This window comes from Ascidiella aspersa, chromosome 3 (assembly GCF_963924565.1).
Source record: "Ascidiella aspersa chromosome 3, kaAscAspe10.2, whole genome shotgun sequence".
In the NCBI taxonomy this organism is placed as follows: Eukaryota; Metazoa; Chordata; class Ascidiacea; order Phlebobranchia; family Ascidiidae; genus Ascidiella; species Ascidiella aspersa.
In genome coordinates this window covers 13,835,726-13,862,097 of record NC_139449.1, presented here as the reverse complement: position 1 = coordinate 13,862,097, position 26,372 = coordinate 13,835,726, and the positions used below count along the sequence as shown (strand labels likewise).

At 32.7% G+C, this 26,372-nt stretch overlaps 1 protein-coding gene across 1 annotated transcript in view; it reads right to left on the bottom strand.

Moving 5' to 3' along the window:
- LOC146160316 (structural maintenance of chromosomes protein 3-like) overlaps window positions 1–26,372 on the bottom strand; it is a 41,632-nt gene that overhangs the window by 9,029 nt on the left and 6,231 nt on the right. The window contains exons 4-20 of the mRNA XM_083385967.1: window positions 24,961–25,028; window positions 21,962–22,033; window positions 21,621–21,700; window positions 18,880–18,958; window positions 14,134–14,244; window positions 12,603–12,785; window positions 11,736–11,918; window positions 10,591–10,775; window positions 8,057–8,270; window positions 6,280–6,408; window positions 6,014–6,088; window positions 3,534–3,674; window positions 2,387–2,515; window positions 1,749–1,837; window positions 1,305–1,396; window positions 814–971; window positions 58–201 (exon numbers count right to left, since the gene is read on the bottom strand). Of these exons, the coding sequence (XP_083242093.1) occupies window positions 58–201; window positions 814–971; window positions 1,305–1,396; window positions 1,749–1,837; window positions 2,387–2,515; window positions 3,534–3,674; window positions 6,014–6,088; window positions 6,280–6,408; window positions 8,057–8,270; window positions 10,591–10,775; window positions 11,736–11,918; window positions 12,603–12,785; window positions 14,134–14,244; window positions 18,880–18,958; window positions 21,621–21,700; window positions 21,962–22,033; window positions 24,961–25,028 (2,132 nt within the window). The remainder of the gene's footprint in view (window positions 1–57; window positions 202–813; window positions 972–1,304; window positions 1,397–1,748; window positions 1,838–2,386; window positions 2,516–3,533; window positions 3,675–6,013; window positions 6,089–6,279; window positions 6,409–8,056; window positions 8,271–10,590; window positions 10,776–11,735; window positions 11,919–12,602; window positions 12,786–14,133; window positions 14,245–18,879; window positions 18,959–21,620; window positions 21,701–21,961; window positions 22,034–24,960; window positions 25,029–26,372) is intronic.

The window sequence follows — 26,372 nt, the reverse complement described above, 5'->3', positions numbered from 1 at the left end:
ATTAAATAAATTAATCAATTTGCAAAGAATTGTTCTTAGTTAAATACACATCATTACCTTAGGATCAAGAGCTCTTTGCATAGCTTGGGACTGCTCCTTTAACATTCTTAAATCTCCTTTAAGTTTATCATAAATGTCTTTGTTTTTTTTGTTTCTGGTTTCCTGTTTCTGAAGGTCATCCATTACTTTTGTACTTTCAGACTATCAAATACCAAAATAAAAAATAACACAGGTTAAGAACAAGCAATCATTTTTAAAACAGTTTTTTTAACTCTCAAAATGAAAAAATGTGGGAAATACAGTCTACGGTCAAATTACAGCAATTAATGCCTTTTAATGTGGCCCATAAGGACTAGGCATACATTTATTGCTCTGTGCCGTAAAACTTTGTTACTTCATAACTGACAGCTGTGTTACATTGTAAAAGTGTTTTTTTGTTTCTAATAGGTACTGATAGAACACTTGGTGATGCTAAGTACTGAAATCGTACAGATAAAGTAAGCTGTTAGACACCCCTGAATCTAAACTACTTGCTATGTGTTTATAATTTTAACATTTGTGAAATTAATTGTTATTATATAGGTAAAGGTAACTATCAGTAAACAGAAAAAAATAATAAATTGTAATGATGAAATAATGCAAAACTAAGGGGTAATTAAGAAAATAAACAGACCAATTTTATATCACAACTCACAAGTATTTTAATCAAAGTTTTAATTAATTATCCATTATTAGAAAAGTAAAAATGCAAATTGGTAATCAGGTAAAGAATGGTAAAAAAATAAAAAGTTAACCTAAAATATTGAATCTAACCTCAAGCTCCTGCTGTTGTTCCTTGTTTTTCGAAAGTTCTTCTTCCTTTTCTGTAAGTTGGGCCTGAAGATCTTGTTTAGATATGTAAAGATCAAGTCTTGACTTACGGTTGTCCACATATCCCCCGGTTAGAGCTCCACGTCGAGACACTTGATCCCCTGAAAAAAATTGTTCAGTAATATTGGTTGTCTTTGCTTGTCAAGGAGCCTTTTTATATGGGTTAAGTCCAAGTCCCATGCAAAATGAAATTTTGGGATTTATTTGTTAAACACAAGGAAAAGACAGTTAAAACATTATGTAATGTGTACCAACCCGTTAGATAACATGCATTGTAGGAATATGAAATTATGATTAAAAGGTAACCAACTGTTTGTGTGTTTCACATTTCAATCATGTTTATGTCCGCTTTTTGTAAAACTAATTTCTATGTTTTTAACAGATTTACGCATTCGGCAATTTACTTCAAAAAAATTGTTAGAAAATCTACAAACCTTCTAGAGTTATACAGTCAAGTTGGTGCGCTCTAGCAAGTTGTGTGGAAACTTCCATCGAGCGACAAATTAAAGTTTTACTGAAAACATACCTGTGATAAACAAACATATTTTGTATTGTTAAGTTGAAATAAAGAAAAAAAAATACTCACATAAATAAAAAAATGTTACTGATGAACAAGAACTGAATTTCTTAATAATTTTAAAAGTTTACTTTATTTTTCCTATATTTGTTAATGAATATGCAAAATATTTTTTGTAAATCATAATATTTCAAAATATTGTGTACAGGTAGGTTTTTTAGTAAGATGTGAAAATATATTATGTTACTAAACTATTGGTGATTGTAAATATGTTAGCCCTAAAATACACTTATTATAGCTTAAACAAAAAGCATGTTTTATACATATCGTAAAGGATTCTTTTATTATAGTAAGAACTTACTTCATAGCCACTTCATAGTTTTCTCCATATTGCATTTTGCTGATCATGGGGATTGCATCCGCTGTTTGCGGATACTCAACATCTCTAGTCTGCAAAAACACTACTTAAACAAAAGACCAGGTGAAGGTAAATATAGTTTATCAAGAAGTGTTTTAAAAAGAGGTGCATCAGGGCTGTCATTAAAAAAGTTCAGGTTTGTAAAATTAGGAGACATTAGTTCAAGTTGGAAAAAGATTTAAAACCCACCCTGTACACACATGATCTAGAGAAATCGTTTCTAACGTCTATGTAACAATCGATAAATCAGTTTATACTTTCAATTCATTTAAGGCCTATGGCTTGCTGCTAGGCATTAACAAACCACAGTTATTGGAATGCTATTATACATAGAAAACTAATAAATGTTTTCATCATTAAATCTGTCCACCCATTTGGGCCTAAGTTTACACATAGACATTTTAACAGTTGCACAGGCATATAATTGGTACAATGGATGACATTGTTTGGATGTATGATGTAATAAGAAAACAAATCTGAATTGATTCAAGGGCTGACCGCTTTTTTGTTTATAAAAAAATGTTGCCAGCAAAAAATGGCTGTACAAAACCATGATTATCAGGTAGAATTAATTATATAACCTCCAATTTGTTTAAAGGCAAAAAAGTAACTTCTCCAGGAAGTTTCTGTCTGTTCATCTCATTTAAATATTTGGTTCCAACACGATCAGTAGACACAATATGATTGAATAATTTGCCACCAGCAGTAACCTGAAAGTTACAATTGTTAGTTAAAATATATTTATTGACAGTTTTTTTTTAATATAGCATTTTCCCTAATATAAAAAAACACATGCTTTTTCATACTACGAACAACAATTATTTTTGACATTCAAGAGTTTTTAAATACTATAACTAACAGCTAAATTACAGCTTACATTTTATTAAAGGCCGCCAGGTGTTTTAACACAATACAACTAGACTAGTAACACTACTTAAGCTTTCTACTCACACCAAACTACTGTTTTTGTAAACCACATATTTTATTATTGTTCATTCATTCTGTAGTGATAAATCACACAATAATTATGTAACCCTTTATAATCCCCTTCTATAATGTTCCACTTATCTTTTGTTTCTACAGTACACAAAGGCTACACACGCTGAGCATACACAATATTGGGCCTAACAATAATACCAGCATTTGGATGAACATTTTTTTTCTTACTAATCTAGGTTCAGATGTCTAGATTTAATTAATTCGACCCTAAAAATTAGGTATTTGCTTTTAGAAAACTGTAACTGGGGGACTTAGACAGACAATTTAATATTTAAAAATGTTAAGTTATTTTTACTTGGACCAAGTCATTTGGTCCAATAGAAGTGTTTGTTAACACTCAGTTTATTCGCTTTTATAAGACCAATCTTGATTGATTTTAAGCATTTTAAAATTTGTAGCCCCTTAATTTTCATTGTGACATGTTAGCTACTATATTTTTCTGGAAACATTTTGTGAAGTCTTTGAGATCTATTTTATGATAAATCAAAAAAATCCTCTGTTGCACTTTTTTTCAAATAAATTTAATGGCCTGTATTAGAAAAACAAACTATCTATACAAAAATAATACCTTTTGCCATTACAACTTGCTTTAAAAATAGTTTTGAGATACTTGCCAAAGAAAAAAATATTCATGTTGCTCTTTAATTAATTTATCAAGCATATCTGTGACTTGAATTAGGGTTTTGATTATGTTATACAATTGAATTTAAACCAATAAAATAATCTTACCTCCACACAAGTAAAAAAGTTTTTGGAGCAACGGAAGTTTTCAATAAGCATCCCCTTGTATCCATCTACCAGATCCATTTGGCCCTTTTCACGGAATGCTTCCCTTACTTTCCGTATACTTTCAACTCCATGGAAACTCGCCTAGATAAATGCAATCAGGTATTCAAATCTAAATCTGCAATTTAAAACAGCTATGAACCACTAAATATCCTTTTTAACACTTTTTATATTACCTAATATTTTCGTAACTGGATGGTAATTTTTCTTTTAGTTTAGCGAACACTGTAAATTTGGAGCTACATTACATTTGCTTTTAAAGATAGAACATGACTTCTCGTTTTTTATTATTAACATGTTTAATCATTGGGTTTTGTTAGGCAAACAACCAGTGGGCTGAGAACCTCATTTAGGTGAACTGTACTTTTTTGCAAGTGGATTTAAATTTGGTAAGGCAAATAGAAGCTGTAATGCGTCCGACTATAAAATCAATTGATTTAATGTCAGTTGAAATAAATTTAGTGTAGATATCTGTACCAACAATTTCGTGTAAATATAACAAAAGCAGTGTCATGCCAAAATGCCAAGTTATTCCAAAAGTATTTAGTAATGAATTAAGTCAATGATTAGTGTACTTAGTCGCTGTTTTAAAATGACTTGACTTAAGTCTTTTGGGCACATTAGTTTGTTATTGGTTTGTATTTTTCGAACACATTGGTTTGTTATTGGGATAGAAGTTTCACATGATGATATATACAGATATTTAGTAGTTTTTTAACATATTTAATTTGAAAAATTAATAAATAGTGAAGGTTTGTAATTTAGGATAAACCCTTGTTTTAACTACCTTTTTGATTATTTCGCAATTACTACAAATAAAAAAACACCAAACATTTATTGACACTTTAAGGCAAAGGGATTTAAAATTGTTTCTGGGATCAATATTTCGCAATAGTTAGAACATTGCAAATAACAGACTTTCAATATTGTAACAGACTAACAGTAAGCCCGTTTATATGCACGTTTAAGCCGGATTCGAATCTGATTCGTTAATTCATTCTCTCTCGTTTTGTCGCTGGAATGAATTAAGTTCTCTTGTTTCCTAATCTGACAAAAGGAGTGGTTTTCAATCCGTTCTCTGCTTAATCTGTTCGTTTCGCTGACGTCCGGAATTGTTTGATGTTGAATGACCTGCTTTAACGCAGTAAACATCACGCTACTTTTGGGGCATTATGATGTAACACGAACGGCTAGTCGTAAACAAAACAAGTTTAGCGCATAAGGAAAGAACATTACATACACTCGTTAGAATCAGGTACTAATTTGTGACATAGGCGCTGGTCTAGAATCCACAACATATAACATTATTTGTGTTAGGATGCGGGTTTGGGTAGGTTTAAATAGTAATAGTTGGCCCACCCTTACCCAAATATTGTATTGTACTTTGCTTTAATAATTGTCTCAATGCTGTGGTAGGATTCTAGGCCAGCGCCAAATACAGTTTTCATTAATGTTTGGTACATTTTATCACCTTCTTTTGTCCACTTTGCCTTGTATATAGCGTTGGACAGCACAAACAAGCTTAACTTTCCTGCACTTACATTCTGTGTGCCAGGTAAACTGAAGCACTATACAGACAGTCAAAAACGTACTTAATCGGCAAACCTAACTCAAGTAATTCTTGGGTTTTTTTCAATGTTAGGTTAATAAAAACGAACAAGCAGCAATAAATTGCTACCGCAAGGAGTAGCCTAAGCCGAAAAATCGGTTGTGCGTTAGAGGTTTACTGGAAAATTACGTAATAATGCATATCAGTGCAGTTTGTACACTCAAGCTGGCTTGAATTTCGCGCCATGTAATTACGACGCTGGAACGGATTACTTTTCAAGCCGGCTTGAACCTTAATCTAATCTGCCTGAGAAAGGTGCATATAAACAGGCTTAGTAACCAGTTTCACATCAATTTTAATTTTTTTCATATTGGACTATATTCAGAATTATGTTAGAACACTGAAATAGAAGGCATGTAGAATCATTTAGAACGAAAATTGGCAGGGTCACTATTTTTTGAAAGTGTAATTTCGTCAGAGCAATTTCTGATTGGTAAACACATGCCGACTGGCAAGTTTAAATTATATTCAATATCAACCCTGTTTCACTATAAAAATGAGACAAATGTCACAGTAATTCTTAAATATCTATGACTGAAAAACTAGTATACTTACCCTTTACTATTTATGGACTTACATTTATTATTTTAACTATTTGCTTTCCATGAAAATTTTAGTTTATTCCAACTAAATATAGGGCAATATTTCTGTTCATATCAGGTAATTTGAACTGCCATAATTTCTATTCGCCTAATTTTACATACACAAGTGAAACGTTTGAATTAAAACCTGTAGCAGTGGCAAAACCATTACTGTCCTTCTTTAAATATAGCCACGTAGTGCGAAATCTGCAGTTTTTCAGTTGTCTACTTACCTTCCCAATGAGTGAGTTTAAAGTGTGTTCCTTTGTTTTAATTTCAGCTGAAATGCTATCAATTTCTTGTTGAATCTTAAAATCAAATTCAGCAATGTTATTTACCAGAATTATTCTTTTTATAGATTATGACCGAGTTGGGCAATTATAACTAGCTGTTTTATGATATTCATTTAAACTGTTGGTATGTGTACTAACATTAAAGCTACCCAGCATAATAAAACTGTATTTTATTTTGTCATAGTACTGCAAAATTATTGAATTACTGTTGTTTCAGTTCTCCAGAATCGTTGTCTTTGACTCTGCAGTTCATCTTTTTGTCTTTTCAGGTTAAGTGACTCACGACTTAAAGAATCCATTTTAGCTTTATGTTCTTGAATTCCAAAAGTCTTGTCCTATAAAACGAAAATTACATACATTTATTATTATAAGAAAAATAAGTAATTAAAAATGAATATCCAAGGCAAAATGGTTGAGTAAATCGACAACATCTATATAAAGAAGTTTCAACATGCATTTGTATCATCATCAGTTAATGTGATTGAAGCTGAACCTTTTCAACAACTGAAGCCTTTAATTCAGTGATTCTTAACCTTTTTGCCTTGCTGCACCCCTTTTAAATCACCAACCAATTCTCGCACCCCCTTCTAGATTTGCTTAAATAACATAACCATTGTATATTTATTTGTATACAAGTAATTGAAAACACAATACCAAAATGTGAGTTAGTTTTACATTTAATTGAGCAAAGAAATAAACTACGGTAATACATTTTCTATGTTTGATTCATTATCCCCACACCCCTGGTTAAGAAACCCTGCCCTAATTAATGAGCTCGGAACGCTTAAAAGCTTTGAATGATAAGAATTGCATTCACCCTTTTCTAGGGAAGGTTTGAACATATTTTAGACGCATTAACTCAGGGTTGTTCCTAAGCAAAAATTTACACTCGCCAGTGGGGCGAGCGCCAATCAATCAGCACTCGCCCGGACGAAATAACACTCGCCAAATTTGTTGGCACGTTTATTTTCATGCGTGGATGAACAAATTAACGACCCATAAAGCAGTTTACGCCTAAAACAATGTTTTTTAGCCGAAATATTTGATAAAATCTTCAGTGAAAAAATACCACTGACAATTTAGTAGCCACGGCCTGGCTGTTTTCCTTTTTTCTAAAACTATTAACCACTGCAGCAATGACGTCTTTGGTTTGCCGGTAAACGATTTTTTAAAACGGGACAAAGAGTCATTATTACGATCATACATCGGGACAGAGAGTTTTCATTACGAGCTTCGAACATGACTTCCATTGACCTTATTGATTGTGTAGTGCTGAATGTATTTGTGTCTTTAGTGTTTAACGAAAAACTGGCGCTAAGTAATATTTGGCTTAGTAGTAGTGCTTTACGACAAGTTGTCCTGACCTACACCTACTAATTAATTTTCCCGCCAAAGCCGCTCGCCAGTCGGGCGAGTGGGTGTCAATCAGCACTCGCCAGGAGCAATTTGTACTCGCATTGGCGAGTGCTTATGCCCAACCCTGTAACTGACAATGATAAAAATTTATTTTAAGCTACATTCGGATCAGTGCATAGTGTACCTAAATAATTAAAAACATAACTTACCTGTTTTCTAATACCAATGCATTAAAATAAAAATAACGCAAACGTATATTAACAAAAGGTGTGGGTTGACAAATTTATGCAGTGCATACACACATTGCTGCCCACTATAATCGAAATCCAAACAAACATATCTCTTAAACTAGTGTTTTTCTTTCTGTTGCATCCCATGTAATTGTACTGTGCCTTGTGCCCCTTCTTAATTGCTCAAAACGCGGAAAATAATGTGTTTAATTAGTTTAAATTGCTCTAACTTTACTAATTAAGAAAACATGAGGAATTGGAAATGCAACATTGGCAGATCTGTATAGGCAAAAAAAAAATTAAAAATGTTTTTGTGATTTAATGGACACACTGTCCAAATGAAACGGACAATGATTGAAGTATACTAGCCACTTATCACAAAGAAGAAGTTTCTCACAGCAATAGCAGTTTCAAGTTCTTGTTGCTTTTGTTTGGTGATATCTATTTCTTCTTGAAGGTTAACAATCTGTGTTTCTTTATCCTGAACACCACGTTGAAGAGTTTTGAGTTCATTTTTGATCCATGTATCACGTTCTTCACGGTTTCTAAACTGATTTCCTCGGCCTTGTTTTGCATAAAGTTCTTTACGTCTCTGCTCAGATATTTTCAGTCTGAAAAACAAAAAGTTGATACGTTCCTTTCGGATTTAATATTAAGACCAATTAAACTCCAGGAACAAGAGTATTGACTAAGGCAGGGGCTGGCAACCTTTTTTTGCACTGCAGATCGATTTAAATCTGAAATTTTTGTTTTAAAAACAACAAATGTTTAATGATAGAAATTTATTGCAATTTTAATTCAATGAGAACCTTAAGCCTGTTAGAGGCAACAATTTCTAAAAGTACATAATAAGACAACATACACTGGAGACTGGAGTCATAGAAAAGCTAATACAGTGAAAATATGAAAAAGTTAGAACGACAGGTCGACACCTGATAAAATATAGACCAACGTAAGTTACGTAATGATACCAAACTTCTCGCGGACCGACACGAAGTCGAGGCCTCGTGCTTGCCGACCGCTGGATAAAGGTCAATATTCTGTTTTGTGTCACAATAGACATCATAAAACACGCTATATTATTGAATATTAGAGCAGTGTTTAATTATAATTTTTCTATCACCCATCAAATTTTTTATCCATATTTTATACAATTGGATAACAGGATAGCAACAGGGGGACGAAATGTTTTACGAAAAGCCTCTTGATTTAACAGTTTAGCGACAATTCAACCAATTTTGCTCGCGCTTCGCGCGACCGACAACAGTTTTCACTATTTTCAAGTTGTCTCAGTGATATTCCATTAAAAATGCTGAATTACTTTAAAAAAAAAGAGTATGTAGATAAAAAGGTCTGGATATGGCATGTATTTCTCAAACGCATCAATTCTATTTTCGTTTTACTTGCAGGCAAAAAAATGTCCTCTTTTTGGGTGCTAAAAATATGGTAGCCCCTAGTATAAGTACAAAAATTCTGTGACTTTGTTTGGTGCTTTTGTTGCTTTATATTTCTGGACTCGAAAAAACGGAGATTTGCAATGGTAAAACTTAGCTTGAGTTGATCCTAACAAAAATCGAAACAATCTAAATCATTAAATCATTTTGTGCTGTTATATATAGACGAGATAGTTTTATCATATCATGAGACAAGGGTGAATGAAATCTGAAGATAGATGCTAGGGGTGAACAAAACTAAAAAAGTTTAAGAAGCACTGTATTAGAGCACAATTAAAGACTAATAATGTTAAAAACATAGTCTAATGTTTAAAAACTTAAAGACTAATTCTTATTGCGGACCCTCTGAAACTGCTGTAGGGACCCCAGTGAGTCCGCCGACCCAAGTTTGGGAACTGCTGATACACCATGCCTCTTTATATACAGCTGTGTATAAATATGTTTATGAGCTACAGGCGGTCAAAAATTGCGCAAATTAGATCTACAAAAGTCAAGACTATTTAAAATACTTTGTAAAAGCATAGGTTTTTCAAAGACTTTTAAATACACAAATGAATTCAAAGACAATCGAAAACTTTAACGATACAAAGACTTTCCCTTCAATAAAAAAATTGTTATTTTAGCATCCTAGTGCAAGTTACACAACAATGACTTATCATACAAAAATAGGAAATTAATTTTGCGAGAGGAAAAAAAGTTTTGCATTTACGCATCTAAAATTGGCAAAAAAACAAATTGCACTAACAAAACACATTTGGCTGCCCAGCAAAATTGTATCAACGGCGGTTAACAACCACTTCTTTCAAATGATTTTGATAATGTTTTAGCTAGCGTGTGAATTTAGATAAATAAATAGAAGTAATAATAAATACTTTCAGTAGAGCAAAAATTGTAACGTTTAGGTAATAAGTTAAAAAACAAGTTAGTTATTGCGATCATAATTCTCTTGTGTTTTTTTATATTGGCAAGAAGTCGTGTTTGATTATTATAAATCCAGATATCGAATCGAGACATATTATAATTATTTACTTACTAGTATATGAATGGATTATCATAATATATCCTTTATTGTTGAAACAATATTTTCATATATATATAACTTAAAATAAATAATAGAATTAAAAACCTTTAGAAACTGGTAATAAAAACTCCATAAAAATACCAGTTGTAGCCAAAAGTTTAAAGTACAATGCAATAAAATGAACTCTTAAGTTTACAAATGTTTTATAAAATGAGTTCCACTGGTATATTGATTGTTAAGCAGCCTAGCTTCAAGGAATACATTGTTAGTACTGCCAGCATAGCACGTCTCCATTTCTATTGCTTAACAATTAAGCGGGTTTACACTTCACTGAATAATTATTGATATTTAGAAAAATTCTTATTATCCCGTTTGCCGGAACCAATATTGATCGAAATTTTTTTATATCACATTTTTAAAAAAAAACTGTGCTGCCGCATATTTTAGTTGATATACCTTCGTTCCAAATCTTTCTCTTTGCTGGACATTTCCTCAAACTTAGGTACAATAACATCTTTTTCGTCAGTTTTAGTAAGAATTTTTTCTCTCAAGTCCTGTAATTCAGTTTGAGCCTGCTTCATAGACTGTTGGTCAGATTGCAACTCTTCCTCCAAATCATTACAAGTAAGTTCAAGTTGAGCCTTTTAAAAAGCAATTTTTTAAGCAATGTTAGTATAAGCCAGGTTCTTTCACTGGGGGCATGAAGGCCTCGGAAGGAAGGCGAGAAGGACATATTGAAAAAATGAAACTTTTTAATATATATTTAGTATTAAGTATTGAGAAAATGAATATATATCTTTATACTAACTACATTTTACTGTGATTGAATCATATTATTATTTTCTTTGTTGATATGAATCTTTTGCCTAATTTTCTTTCAGCTACAATGTCCTGAATGTAAAACAACATTTACTATTGGCTAAATACTGATCTGTGTTGTATTTAGACTACCTAATGCCTTGTTTACATTTGCTGATTTAATAGATTTTTATATATTACTCACTTTTAAATAATTTGGTGAAGTACAGTAACAAACAACAAATAAAAAATAATGTAAAATTAAAATGTCAAGTAACAATATGTAACAATTATATACAATATGTAACAATTATGTATTTTTTAATTTTGAGTACTCAGGTCTTCCAAAATAAAATTAACAAATAAAAAGCACCAATGGTAAGGCTTGTCCACAGTACAATATTTAATCATGAGGATTTGAATCCTATTCTGCCGTTAATATCTGATTTTTGGAATCTGTTTAAATTTTCTGTTTGACATTTTTATACATTTCATGCAAGTAGGCTGGAGTAGCAAGTTTGGATTAGGGCCTGTTGATTGCACTCACAATATGGAACAAAACAAAAATTAGCGTTGGCAAGAACCTGGTACTTGTTATGTTTCATATTTTTGTTTTGTATTTTATGAAGGTATGCATCACAGTTTATCGGCTTTAAGCTGCTTCAAAAGGAAGTCGTTTAGAATATTGACCATTTGGATGTTTTGCAAAAATGTTTTGCAATTAATTACTGTTATCAAAGGAAATACTATGCTCACCCCCAAATACACATTAAATAAAGAGTTTTTATTGCACTTCAACAAACCTTCTTCTTAAAAAGATCTTGTCGATCTGATAAGTATTGTTCCTTTTCCTCTGAAAACTGCTTAATTCTTGTACTAACATGAGAAAGCTGTTTTTGAAAGTCTTTAGTTATCCTTTGTGCATCTTCTTGCTGTGCTCGAAGATGTTTTGTCTGAACGGAATTGTTCTCCCTTTTGGTTGACAACTGAAAAATATTTTTAGTCTTTTTTACTTGAAAGTAAACATTTACATAATTTGGCCTAAGATATACAAAACTATAAACTAAAATAACAAACTAAATTTGTTGGCCAACAAACTTTTTAATACTAATGGCCACTAGAAATCTTATTTGTTGTTAAGTTTAAACTCAAAACAAATTTAATTATAGCAGCAGCTATTGTTTGTTAAACGACCTCCCCAAAAAAGTTTTAAGCCAATGTTTATCTCTACTGATTTAAAAGTTGTTAATAACTGTATTGTGTTATTTGAGCACCAAAATTGTTACGATATTGTTTGAACAACTTTCAATAAAAATTCAGTGGAAGTGAATGCAGTATGCAAGCTTAGCAAATAATTTTGAATTTTATCAGTATGAAACTGACACCATTTATGACGGTAGCTCTGTGTTGTACAACTAGATGATAATATCGGACATTTAAAGGAACAGCCCTATGTGGCAATAAAAAACATCATGGCCTGCTGCTACGCTACTACTACACAGGCCATATAGAAGGCAAAAAATTATAAACTCGGTTTAGATTAGATTGAACAATATGACTATGTATGATAAATGTCAATACACACAATAAACAAAACTAGCCAAATTCAGGAATGGTATAAGTAATACGGAAGTTTACCCAGTAGATTGCACTGATAAATACCAAAATACCTGATCAAGTTTGTTCCTAGTTTCATTAAGTTCCTGGTTGTGTATGGTGTACTCCAAAGCACGCCTAGTTTTATCCCAATGTTGATATTGTGATAATTCCTCCTTTTCTTCTTTCAAAGTTGATAGTCGTTCTTCAATCATTGTTAGAAGTTCTTCAATTTTACTGTTTTTGGTATCTGACTCCTAAATATTATTATAATCCATAGTGATGTATACAAAAAATTAATTTAGTTAAAAAACATTAACTTAAAAATGTATTGTCGCCATCACAACAACATTTCATACTATTCTTCTTCTAAAATATACAAGATGTATACTAAGCACTTGGTAAATGCTAATTACCTAATATAATGTTAATATAGTTTCTAGTCCTAACAATGAAGTTAGGTTTTAAAATCGATCAAAATAGACATAATATTTTAAGGCTATACATTATAATATTTTTTTGTGAAGTCTACTATGGCTAAATATTATTTAAAATAGTTTTAAGGCAGCCATCTTTTTAATTAATTTTTTAAGTTGAGCTACTTTGGAGACTGAGAAGAGGTAAGGTTAGCGACTGGTTGTGACAACAACAAACTGTCATCCAGTTTTTGCTTCCAGCGGAAGCAAACAATTTCACTCATTGCATTTTTATGGTTGATGGAATAAAAAAGTACTGAAACTTTTTTAGACTATCAAAAAAGACTGCAAGTTTCTGAGCTGGAAAGCAGCAAGCTCTGGATAGAGATTGATAACAATGGTGTGTGCGAGCAATATCAGCAATTGAAAGACACATTCCGAGAATCGATTTTGCTTGGCCTTCAATTAAGGAAACTGCTGTTACGATTATTGATTTTTTGCTTTTGGATATCATTGTTTTCTAATTATTGATAAAAAGCCAATTTTTAACTCTCGTTTTGGGAATCCTGATAATCTGGGAAAGTTTCTAAGTATAAGTGAGTATAAGGAGTGTTTTTGTTTAACAATCTGTTTGTTATGTGTAGCCTTTAATAGCCCTTAAAAGATTACTTTGGGCAACGAAAAAAGTTTACAGGCCACTGCATCGGGTGGTCAAATTAAAATTAAAAACAAGTCCATATCAAAGGTGCTAAGCTCGCAAAAAATATACAAAACACAAATGTTCTTTCATACAATGATAGACAAGGTAGTTATGTCATAATTATGCAATTGGAAATCAATTCAAGAAATTTCTTACTTTTGCCTTCTACACTTTTATCAAATCTCAGTTTTTATAAATAGGAAAACCTTAAGACACGTAAATTTTGCAGAAATAGTTACTTTATTTTACACGGTCTTAGGAACATCGGTCTTGTCAACATCTGTTAATATGAAAAATTTCCAAAACTTTCTAAACATGTGAACAATATTTACTTAAGGAAAATACAAAATTTGCCATATCTGAAGCAAAAACATTCCAAATAAACTTTTTCGTATAAGACATGAACAATTAAAGAACATTTCAAGAAATAGAACACCAAAGGCTAGTTTTAACAAGATCAATTCATACTATAATAATAAATATATTTACCAGCATTAGCTGTTCACTTTCTTGTTTTCTTTCATCATATACTCTGGTGCCGGCCACTTCACGTAACAGCTGTAATCTATATGAATCTGGAGCTGTTGCCATTTGATTGATCTTAAAAATAAGCCTCGTGTAAAATATCACTTAGGGATTAAAAGTTGCAATAACTTTTAAGTAGGGCGATTTTTTTTTAACTTTACAAAAAAGGCAAAACTTTGTCAAATTCTTTACAAAATGCCTTTTAATGTTGCTGTAAAAGGTATGTTGAAGAATAAAGTTGTTCCATGGTTCACCACTATTTTCATTAAGGACCAAATAACTGAGGACTGACTGTCATGGCCATTACTGTGAGCATTGACAAACCCTGGGCAGATATAAATATAACTAATTATTCAAGTAAACAAAAACCATAGTGAGATTAATATTAGGCTTTTTGCCGTTTTAATATTAAGCTTTTTGCTAGTCTAAAATTTTATTATATCTTTTAAACTGTTTATTATATTGTTTTAAACTGCATGCAAAAACATAAAAAAAAAAACTGTATTTTGTTGACAAAATTAACCTTGCATAATTGGTTTATCATATTAGGTTCAGCTCACGGTTTTAGATTCAGATAGTTGTTTAATATGTACCTCTAATTTAGACAAATTTATTCAACAGAATTTGCTGAGTTTTTTTTGCTGGTGAAATGTGAATACAGGGGCGTATCCAGAAATCCAAAAAGGGGGTGGTCCCAAATTTTCAACTTAGGGAATTCCCCGTTTTTGTCTGACGTTAATGACGTCATAAAATAGCGATTGTAATGATGATCAGAAACAGCAAAACCAAACTTTTAGACGCAAAGCGAACACGTGCGTTGCCAACACTCCTGCCAGGCGCCAGCTGCGAAACCGCTTATTGTGCAATCGTTAACTTCAGGAGAAAAACGAAAACAAGACCGTGAAATATACGTGATTGATTTTGGTAGATCCATATACGGGACTATGCTAAATTACAAGTCGTTTAAAAATGCAATACTAAACAAAGATCGTTTTTCACCCATGTTATTTGATTAGTGCAACATCTGCAAAAACGCCACTTCAATAGTTAATCTTGTTGAGTGTTTTTAACCTTTTTAACTGAGTGCACACATGGCTAGCAAAGCGAGCGTGATTTTTTTGGGGGGAATAACGGCATTTCTTTTAAATTTCTTGCAAGTTTTTATTACATTGCCGAAAATAAAAATGTTTAAAAATATATATCCAATATTTTTTATTACGTATTCCATTTGTCCGCGACGCACTTGGTAGCTTTCCACGGCGCAACGCTCAAAAAGCGCTGATCTAGTTCAAACGACAGCATTAAAACGTAAAAAAAACGGATGTAGAACAACATTTTTTTTATTTTCCGCACTTACGTAGTTAAAATACTCAAAAAGTATTTGAAATGGACTCATGTATAGTTTGTCGAAGAGGCAGCGGGCCCGAAATTACAGAGATTACATGAATTACAGAGATCGCTTGATTGATTGTTATTAATTGTCGAACACACACTTGCTGATCAGCCAACCCGAACGAATAACAAAAGAGAAAAAATATTCTGCGTTTACGGTCAACCAAACAAGAAACAAAAAAGGCGTTTTGCGTTTGATTTTGGTTTCGCATTAGCAAGACGCGTGACCCAATTACACTGAAAAAAAAAACATGCAGCTTCGAACGGTGAGTTAAACCCTGACAAAAACGAACAAAAACACTATAATGTCACTTACGAAATGAGGGGGGGGTGGGTCCGAACCCCCACCCCCTGGATACGCAACTGTGTGAATATCCCACTTCCTACTTCAAAATATGCTACATTAGTTTTAATTGTTTGGTATTTCTTTTATCCTGTATGTATTGCAACTAAACTATTAACTCAAACAACTTAGTTGCGGTCCAACAGTCGTCAGTAAAACAACAAAAAAGTTCTTAAAAAGTGACAGCAAAAAAAAAGTTTTTATGACAACATTAGTCTGAAATTTAATATTTAGGTCAAAATTTACAATATTTTAGGTCAAATAATAATCGCATTACTTATAAGTGATAACTGAGATTTTAAATCAACATTCGCAAAGATTGCTATACCATTCTTTAAACATTGCCTTATATATTGGTTTTCATACAATATTGGCTTTATTCTGATTCTACCAATATATCAGTAACAGTAAAATTGGGTAGATGTTTTACAATCAAAGTCTACTAATAAAAAGGACAAAAACAGGCAAATTATCATTCGATTTCATTTTAATGCCAATCTCAATGTACCAGGTAATTCAGTGCGTAGTGACTTTTAGTCGTCAGTGAAAAGTACTACATGTTCGGCATAAATGAACTAAATTTCTGTAATGCTGTTACATCAGCAAGCGTTCTTCAAAACTAAAAACGCAAATAATTGTTTGTTTCATATTATTCACTTATTAAAAGTTATTGTAAAGAAATGAGTTTGACAGTATATTTATAAAGCATAGGTATATTTAAAAGGCAGTTACTTTAATCTGAATTGAAAACACCAATATTTCAGTTAAAGTGGTGAATACTAAACAAAAACTTTAAAATTATAAATCAAAAGTGTAAAAAAGTCATGACCAAATGCTGGCGCGAATCGGCTGGCTCCCTGCTGTGCAACATTCATTGTGCGAAGTGTCTCATCTTAGTGAAACTAGGCGCGTGCGACTTGCCTTTTAGAAAGAGGCTTCTCTTAGTAAATTACTTACTTCTTACAAAACAACATATTTTACCGCCACAAATTTAAATGAAAATTCTGGCAGGCAGTTTACACCACGCTGTTTGCAATTTTTATTTTATCAGAAAATCACTTTGATTTCTATATTTGTGGTTAATATATTTTCCCCCATAGGTTAATTATTTTTATTTAAAGGTCAAAATTTTACTGTGGAGCAACCTACCAGTTGTCTTTATAATTGAAAACTATTTAACAATGTTTTCTTTAGTTTTTTAGACACGTCCAAACACAAAAACGAATTTTATTATTTTTTGCCCCCCTAAAATACTCCCCTTTTTTCAAAAGGTAAAATGTTTATTTTAACATCAGCTTTAAATGGTTCTCTAACATTTGTGAAATTTTCAGATTTTTATGGCAAGGATTAAAATTCTGTTACTTAGCATTGTATATGTCATGTATCCATCATCCATAAACATATCAAATTTTGTTTACATTTTTTTTTATCTCTGCAGGGTTGTTCCTAAGCAAAAATTTACACTCGCGGGTGAGCGGCTATCCATCACCACTCGCCTGGACGAAATAACACCCCCAAAATATGTTGGCATGCTGTCTGCAAATTTCCGTCCTAGCGCGGCCATTTCTTGGGTAAAGTCCGGTTGTTTATTTCCATGCACGGATGAACAAATTAATGACCCATAAAGCAGTTGACGCCTAAAACGATGTTTTTTAGCGAACACTGACAATTTAGTAGCCACGGCCTGCCTGTTTTCCATTTTTCTAACAATCCTCGCGCTCTCTATTTTTCGTATTCTGGTTTTCTGTGCTTGAAGGCATTTAGCGCAGGTTGTTTAACGCAACAAACGAAACGCCACATTTCGCCTAGCACTATAGTTACTGGTTTAACAGCAAATAATGTCAAAATAATTGTAAATTTACAACTAAACGATTCATTCGAAAAACATGCACCAGAGGTTATGTACCGCGCGACGCCATATAGTGGGTCGTTTCAATTTTCCAAGAGCGTCCGCAATGGCTTCCACTTATACCTTAACATAACTGCGATATAAAATATTCACAAACAGTTGTTTTTTAAGCTTTGTCTTGGTTTACCGCTCTGAACTCTAAGAGATCGCAAAAACATACTTACGTACAGACTAATGGCTAATTCAATTGATAATTCTCAGCTGTAGTTACAAGTAGGCAATATTTTCGGTCCCTTAAAACATAAAAAAAAACACTGCTTACAAACATTATTATAAGACATCTGCATTCAAACGTATTGTTGCCAAAAACTACAGCAATTGCTCTTAATTTCCTAATAAAAACAATTAAATAAATACATCCTGGGTATATCTCAAGTCCAATAAACTTTTCCAAAGGCTTCAACGACTGGGTTAAACATTTAAAAATTAATCATGTTTAAGTTAAACGATAAACCTTATAACTATTTGCCACTGCAGCAATGACGTCTTTGATTGTTTGCCGGTAAACGATTTTTTTAAACGGGACAAAGAGTTTTATTACAAGCTTCGAACGTAACTTTGATTAACCTCATTATTTGTGTAGTGTTGAAGGTATTTGCGTCTTAGTGTTTAGGGAAATAACTGGCGCTAAGTAATATTTCGCTTAGTAGTCGTGCTTAACACAAGTCGTCCTGCACCAACTAATTAAATTTCTCGCCAACACAAGTCGTCCTACACCAACTAATTAAATTTCTCGCCGGAGCCACTCGCCAGTCGGGCGAGTGGGTGTCAATCAGCACTCGCATTGGCGAGCGGGCGAGTGCTTAAGGCCAACCCTGCTCTGAAAAATCCTTAGAACCAAAATTAACAAAAAATGACAGTTTTGCCCCCATAAAAACTTGGGCGAAAATTTTTTATATTACAAACAGCTTTGGAAAGGTATTTAACAGTTGTGAAAATTTAATAAGTCAATTGTCGAAAAGTGAGCCACAAAAAAATGTCGAAAGTGAGCCACAAAAAAAAATATTGAATATCAGTATCACATACACATTAAATAAGTTACATATTTTAACATGTCAGCAAGTACCTTTCCTTGTTTAACAATGTAATACGGATTACTTCTTGAGAACCCAGCAGACTCCAATAGGTTTAACACATCATTTTTTCTGTAGAAAATAAAGATTTTCAACTAAATAAAAAGATATTTAAAAAGTTTTCTTAATCAACAAAATACAATATTTGAAGTCTTTATAAATCTTAAAAATAAGTTGCAAAACATGCATAGGATTCAAGAAATAAAAAAGCATTTTCTTTAACTAAATGTCTATTAGCAATTATATGCCACACAAAAACAAAAAAATTGGTTTAATTAGGTTTTATTAATACTCTAGTTTAAATCATGAACTGGAATATTTGGAACCAAAATCATGTTACAAAGTAAAAACATGCAAACACTATATATTCACCCAATCCGTTAGAAATCAGTGCATTTCTAAGCAAAAAGGTCTACGACAATCAGGGCATCCAATGGCAGAAAAGTCTAGACTTTTAGACCTTGAGGTCCTGGCAATGCACTGATTTGGACCTTTAGGTAAACTCCCGGCGTAGATAAATTAAAAATATTCATTAAAAGTTCAGAAAAGATAACAAAAAATATGAGATAGGATTAATAACACTTGACCCACCTAAACCCTAACGCTAACCCGAATCCTAACCCAAATAATGTGCGTTATTTTAATAATTCTTTAAATGCTGGGGAAAAAAGCCCAAACTCGGATGGGCATAAGATGGTTTCTCGTCCATTGTATTTACGATTATTATGTCACAAATTGAGGTATTGGGGCCTGAAGCGTTATAATTGTTAAATTATCGCACATTATTTGGGTTAGGGCGCTGGTTAGCGTTCGGGTTTGGTTGGGTCAAGTATTGTTAAACTTAATCTTCTTATGCACATTTGTTAATGCAAATTAGTGCATTGTCCAAGACCTCAAAGTCTAAAAGTCTGACTTTTTGATCCTTTGAATACACTGATTGTCGTAGACCTTTTTGCTTAGAACTTCACTGATTTCTGACGGATGGGGTGATATATTTATAAATAACGATATATAAATTATATTTATATATAACGGAGTCTTCATTCAACCTCTCGCATGTAAGCAATTTTTATTTAGGTGTGTGTGATGTAACTAATTAAATAATTTAGGTCCATTTACTTTAATATGCAGTAAATACATTATTTTATATTTTTGTTAGCAGTGAATTAATTTATTGAAAAGAATTTAAAGAGTTTTAATATATTATGTTTATGCATGCGCATGATATACTTAACTTCTAAATTACGCATGATATACGTAACTTCTACCAATCAGTAATGCAAATATTTACCATGGCACTGAGTCAATGCGTAAAAGATTAATTACCTTTGGTAACCATTGTAACAATAACATTACCTTATAATGGTTACAAATATAAGTACTAAAAATTTATAAACATATTTGTCAAGATTTCTGTGCCGGTCAGTGGTAATGTTTGCTGTTCAAAGAATTTAACGGGAGAAGAAAACAGGCACCAAGTAAGTGAAAGCAAGCGAACCTTGTTACTTTAAATTGTTAAAAGAAAATAATATTACCTCAGACAAACAAAAGAATGATGAAAAGGATCTACTTTGGTAGTATGTGTGACATGCTCAGCAATAGTATACACTATAGCAGGGATGGCGAACCGTTTTTATCGCGCGGGTCACAAATGCAACTTTTATCCTTTTAAAATGCACAACTGGGTCATATATTTAATTATGCTAATTTTATGTGAAATTTTTTGCTGCGTCGCTTTAAGCGTTATTTCCAAATTTTTCTCACGAATATTAAAAACCTAAATAGTACGAAAAGCTGCAGCATTTTTATGGGATTACAGGAGTTCAGCAAAAAGCTTTTCAGTATAATTTAACCAGGGTTTTCAGAATTTTTAGTCTGGGAGCACTTAATTTCCCTTAAGGGATCGCCACCGTTTACGTTTTACGTTTAACAGCGATTAGCAAAATGCTTTTAGTTGTCTGCTTTTCTGAACGGATTTGTTAAAGTGCAGTTAATGTATAAAAAACTTTTGCATGTCCACCGATTGGGCAGCCCTTTAGACAGTATAGTGCTATCTAACGAAGACTTTTTTTTGAAGTTATACTTTCATGAAAATAAGATCTTAAGACTGTTTATTTATTAAAACAGATAAAACATAAAATCATTTCTTAAAATCTTACAGAAATATATATATTACGGCACAATATACAACAATTCTTTTGAGACATAAGTTAAATTGCCACAATCATTTGTTAAATCATAGGTTTTACCAGGCAGAATCAGTAAACTTACATGGGGATGGTACAACATAACATGTAATAGTGAGTAAGAGGGCACTTGATGACTTTGATAAAAATTTGACTTTGCACACTAGTGTCTTTTCTATTTATAATGACATACATTTAGGCTGCTCAATGCTCATGGAGTACTGCATCAAGCATTTTTTTGTATTTTTGCTGCTCAATGATATTACTTACAAACAGGTTGTTAGTTTTTGTTACATAGAAGAGTGTTTGTCTACAAAGTGAAGATTGAGCACATACATATTGCAATTTAGAAACACACTGAATACAATACTACGGAAGTTAACAAAAAAAAAATAAATAAACTGGTCACAATTTTGAAAACATATGGTTTAAGGTAAACATTTTGTCAGCTCATTAATATAATTGGTTTGTACACTAAAAGAAAAAGGATACACAAAGTCAAAACAAATTTGTGCTTGTTTAAACAAAGTCCAATGGGCTTTACTCACGTCACCATTTTCTTGTCAAGAAAGTATTGGTCTTTCTTTGATCCAATTACTCTCCGTAATGTCACTTCTTCCTTTTCAATCTGTTTTATATCAAATGGTTATACATGTTTTTTTACCAAACAATCTCAGAATTTCAATGGAGTTGAACAGTTGAAACATTTAATTGACAAGGATTACATTCAGGAAAACCTTTTGCTTGATATGTATTACACATTGCTAAACATGTACTTAACATAAACAAAGATTTGCTAATAAAGATATTTTATTAGCGGTTCAACTATTATGTTAATACCAGTATATCTACTAAGTGTTTAAAATACATAAATAGTACAAAAACTCACAGGCAAACGATTATCAGAGTTATCAAATATGATCTCCACGCAAGCTGAAATAACTCTTGCACCAGTTCCTTCCTATAATATACAAAATAAATAATATACTTGAAGAGAGCAAGCATTGGCGTATGGTTGTTTCTCGACTCGCTCCTCTCTGAACCTGCATAGCTCAGTTGGTAGAGCGACGATCCCTGCTTGACCAGAGGTTGTGAGTTCGAACCTCACTGCAGGCTAGTTGTTTTTTTAGCCTGTCCTGCTTGCATCATAGATCAATAGATTCGGTGAGTCTGCAATGGCTTTCGGTGTACTAATTATACGTAAGCCGTAATCGTTGGTCAAAAAGCAACTTAAGAGGGGCTAGATCTCAGTTGCTAACACACTTATGTGTGAATGTTTTATTGAAAAAATGATATGGTACTGTGGATCCCCTTCAATTGAATTGCTTGTACTAACAGATTGAGCGAGCATTGGAGTATGGTTGTTTCTCGACTCGCTCCTCTCTGAGCCTGCATAATTCAGTTGGTAGAACGACGGTCCCAGCTTGACCGGAGGGCGTGAGTTCGAACCTCACTGTAGGATAGTTGTTTTTCTAGCCTGCCCTGCTTGCTTCATAGATCAACCGATTTGGTAAGTCTGCAATGGCTTTCGGTGTAGTATACCTCAGGAGGGACCAATCAGAAATATATGTAAGTGTATCTGGTTGTGAATGAGAAACCACTTTCAAAGTGATTTGGGGTCAGCAATTTTTGGCTTACCAATATATGTCATCATGTCCAGAACCTCTTAACAAACTGTGACAAAGCAGTAGTCATAAATGCCAAGTTGGGGGAGCTTAGGACAGATTCTTTGAAACGATGTTCCGCAGAACAATAATGTTACATGAAAGATCATCAGGTGTTTGCAAATAAATTATTATTTTGACTACTTATGGAACATTTAATTTGTTCTGTGGAATATGAAAATAACTAGTTTACCACACCTAATGGTTTTGTTTAATAAAAGCCAGCGTCAGTTTGAGTGTTTCATCATAATTTGCTCCATTTAGTGTTGTGTAATTATTTGGGCCTGTTGCTGCTCAAATGCAATACAGTTTGAATATCAAATTTGTGCTCATCCAAACATCACACAAGTAAAAATTGAACGTAAATAAATTGTTGACATAGGGTGTCATGAGCGCCCCTAGCAAAAACTTGGGGTGCTCAGGCTTCCTATAACAAAGAGAAATCTTTATATGAAATACATTAATACTACTCTTTTTATACATTTATTAGTATTACTTGAGAGTGGTTGGTTAATTTATGTATCTATAAATATATTTGACTTTGTTTTGTCTACTGAACCCCTGATGTAGCAAGAGCAAAACATAAATATAAAAAGGTGCTTTTTTACAAAAACTCTATCTCAAGTCATCTCCTGAAGTCCACATGATCACTATTTTGCAATGATTATTAATTATAGTCCCCCATTCTTACACCAAAATTCTGATAAAGTGCCCACATTAGTTTGCTTTGGCATGTGCGAAAAAAATGTACCCTAATTATTGTTTTACGAGCATTGTCCTTTTTGAGTATCTGTTTTTATTAAAAGAAATATCCATCGTTGCCAAGGTTCAATAGTATTTACCAGTTTAATTCTAACTAGTAAAGGACTATTCATGTTTTCCTACCATTATTTAATTACAGCTGGCAGCGCAATAATTTATAAAATCTACTTGAGCGTAGTAAAAAATAAGAATCAAAGTTATGGATAGTGTAAGCTGTGTAACATACCAAACGGCTGCATAACATTTAACCTTCTGCCTAAACGTTGCACTGTGTGGCGCTTTATGATCGTTAGAAAGAAATTTCATAACATGTGATGTGTTTTTTTTATTCCGCTGGAATTGGAAAACATCTAGTCTACATTGTAAAACAGAAACATACTGGTCTCCTATGTTGTTTGCCACCGACAATAAAAGTAACACCTTATAACAGTGGTTCTTTTCTACATGGAACACCAGGCCAATTCTCAGGGGGGCGAGAGTACTGCTACAATATTAAACTTTCTGTGCAGTAATTTTTATATTACGCTTGGTGTCTTATGTTTAACACTGAAATTCCACACATGTTTAGTTTAGTAAATGTGAAATTTGGTTTGTGATTTTGTGATTGGCAAGTTTTTATCATACTTGTATCTATTACGACCAATTTTTGTATTTGTTTGCGTCAGGGTTTACCTCACCGTCCGAAGCAGTAATGTTTTTAATGTAATTAGGTTGCGCGTCATAAGCTAATGCGAAACCAAAATCGAACGCAAAACACAGTTTTTGTCTCTTGTTTGGTTCACTAAACTGTGCTAATAGTCAAAACACAATTTTAACAAAATCAATCAGACATATTTCACCGTCTTGGTTTAAAAATAAATAAACATATATATATAACCAATTTTTTTATGCTTTTGACCCCTGAAGTTGAATTGAACTGTATTATTCAAAAAGCTTACATATGCTATCTGTTTGATGCTCTGTGCTATGTAAGTTTTTTTTATTTGCATAACATTTTGAAAAGTGAATTACTATTATACTAAAGAGTTAGAAAAGTCTTTAGTTCTTAAGAAAATAGACTCTATTCTTAGTGAATTGTTGTAAGGATTTTTTTGTCAATTGTTCTTCCAACTTAAGGTAAGACTTGCACATACACTATATGATATAATGCTGTGGAATGAATAATAATGTTATTATTGACGGTGAAATAAAAACAAAAGAAGGTAATTTCCAATTTAGATTTCTTAACATGTAAGCTGCACATGATTATAAAATACCTACTTAATATTTAGCTGTACAGGAATCTAAAAGTTTTTAAATCAAAACTAAATGCACAGTTAAATTAATGTACATATCTAAACATGTACACTTGTCATACAAATAAACTTACACAAAAACTGAAGATAGACTTTCATCTAATTCCTGTGCAAATTTTTAGGGCCCAGTCATATAACATGGTAATAACATGCTTTTTATAACTTACATGAAGCAATTGTTGGCGCTGCTCAGCTCTCAAGTTGTTGTAATCATCACTTAAAACAAACTGAATCGCTGCAAACAAAATAAAAGTTACAAACAGTTCTTTGGCACATGCTGCCTTTGGAAGAAAGGCTTTACCAAAAACAAAAATCTTTGCTGAATATGTAATTAAAGGCAAAACTAAAAAAACAATGTTTAATAGGAAATCTAATTATGATCTAAATCACAGGTTCCCAACGTGGGCGGTACCGCCCCCTTGTTGGCGTTGGCGAGTTACAAGGGGGCGTTTTGGGTCTTTTTCTCATTTGGGGGGCGCTGAACGCACATAAGGGGGCGTTACATAAAAGTACTTTTAAAAACTTTTAAAAATTTTTGTTAAAAAGTTCACGTAAAAATAGTAACAAACAGCACTGTAGATAACTTTTAACCTTCAATGACAACCTCCGTACTGCAAACTTGTACTAGTTTTCCGACCATTGTTACGTAATAATTGGCTTTCTTATGTAAAGTTGTTGGTTGCTGTTGTGTTTCACCGTTTTATACGCGGAAAAATGTTCGCATATTTAAAGCAGGGGTCGCCAACCTACGGCCCGGATTCGACCCGCCGCCTCTTTGACAACTAGACACGATTCTTTTTTGATTATTTTAACTTAGTACGGGCAAAAAAATTTCTTTCTACGTCCAGTTTGTTTACGTTTTGATGCTGTCTTTACACTAGATCAGTGCTTCTTCATTACTGTTGCGCCATGGAAGGCTGTCAAGTGCGTCGTGGACAAACGGAAAATGTATTCAAAAATATTGAAATAGGCCTAAATATTTTTAACATTTTTTTATTTTTTTTTCAGCAATGTAATAAAAACTAGCAGAAAATTTAAAAGAAATGCCGGTATACCCCCAAAAAATCGCGCTAGCTTCGCTTGCCAGGTGCGCCCGGACTTAAAAAAAAACATTAACAAACACTGATTTACACTATTCATTTAAGGTTATCGCGTTTCCTCAAAGCAGCTCTATTCTACTTTTCATTAGTAGTATGGATAAAAAAAAAACGTGGCCCGCCTGACTCACAGTTGTTCTAACATTTTAATAACACAATTCTTAGTTAACATTTTGTGCGGCCCGCAGAGACCTTTTTGAGTTTGGTTGGTGCCCGCGACTAGAAAAGGTTGCAAACCCCTGATTTTGGTGCAGAAAGTTGATTTTTTTCTGGTAATGACATAACCTGGTGAAATAGCTAATAGCTAAACAACCTAAAATATGACTGACAGCTTATCGAAACGAAAGTGAAGACAATATGATATTAGACAACGATTAATATAATACTTCACTATAAAATAAGATGAGGGGGCGATATGAAATAATATTTAGCCCAAGGAGACAGTAGTGTAAAAAAAGGTTGGGAAACACTGATCTAAATTT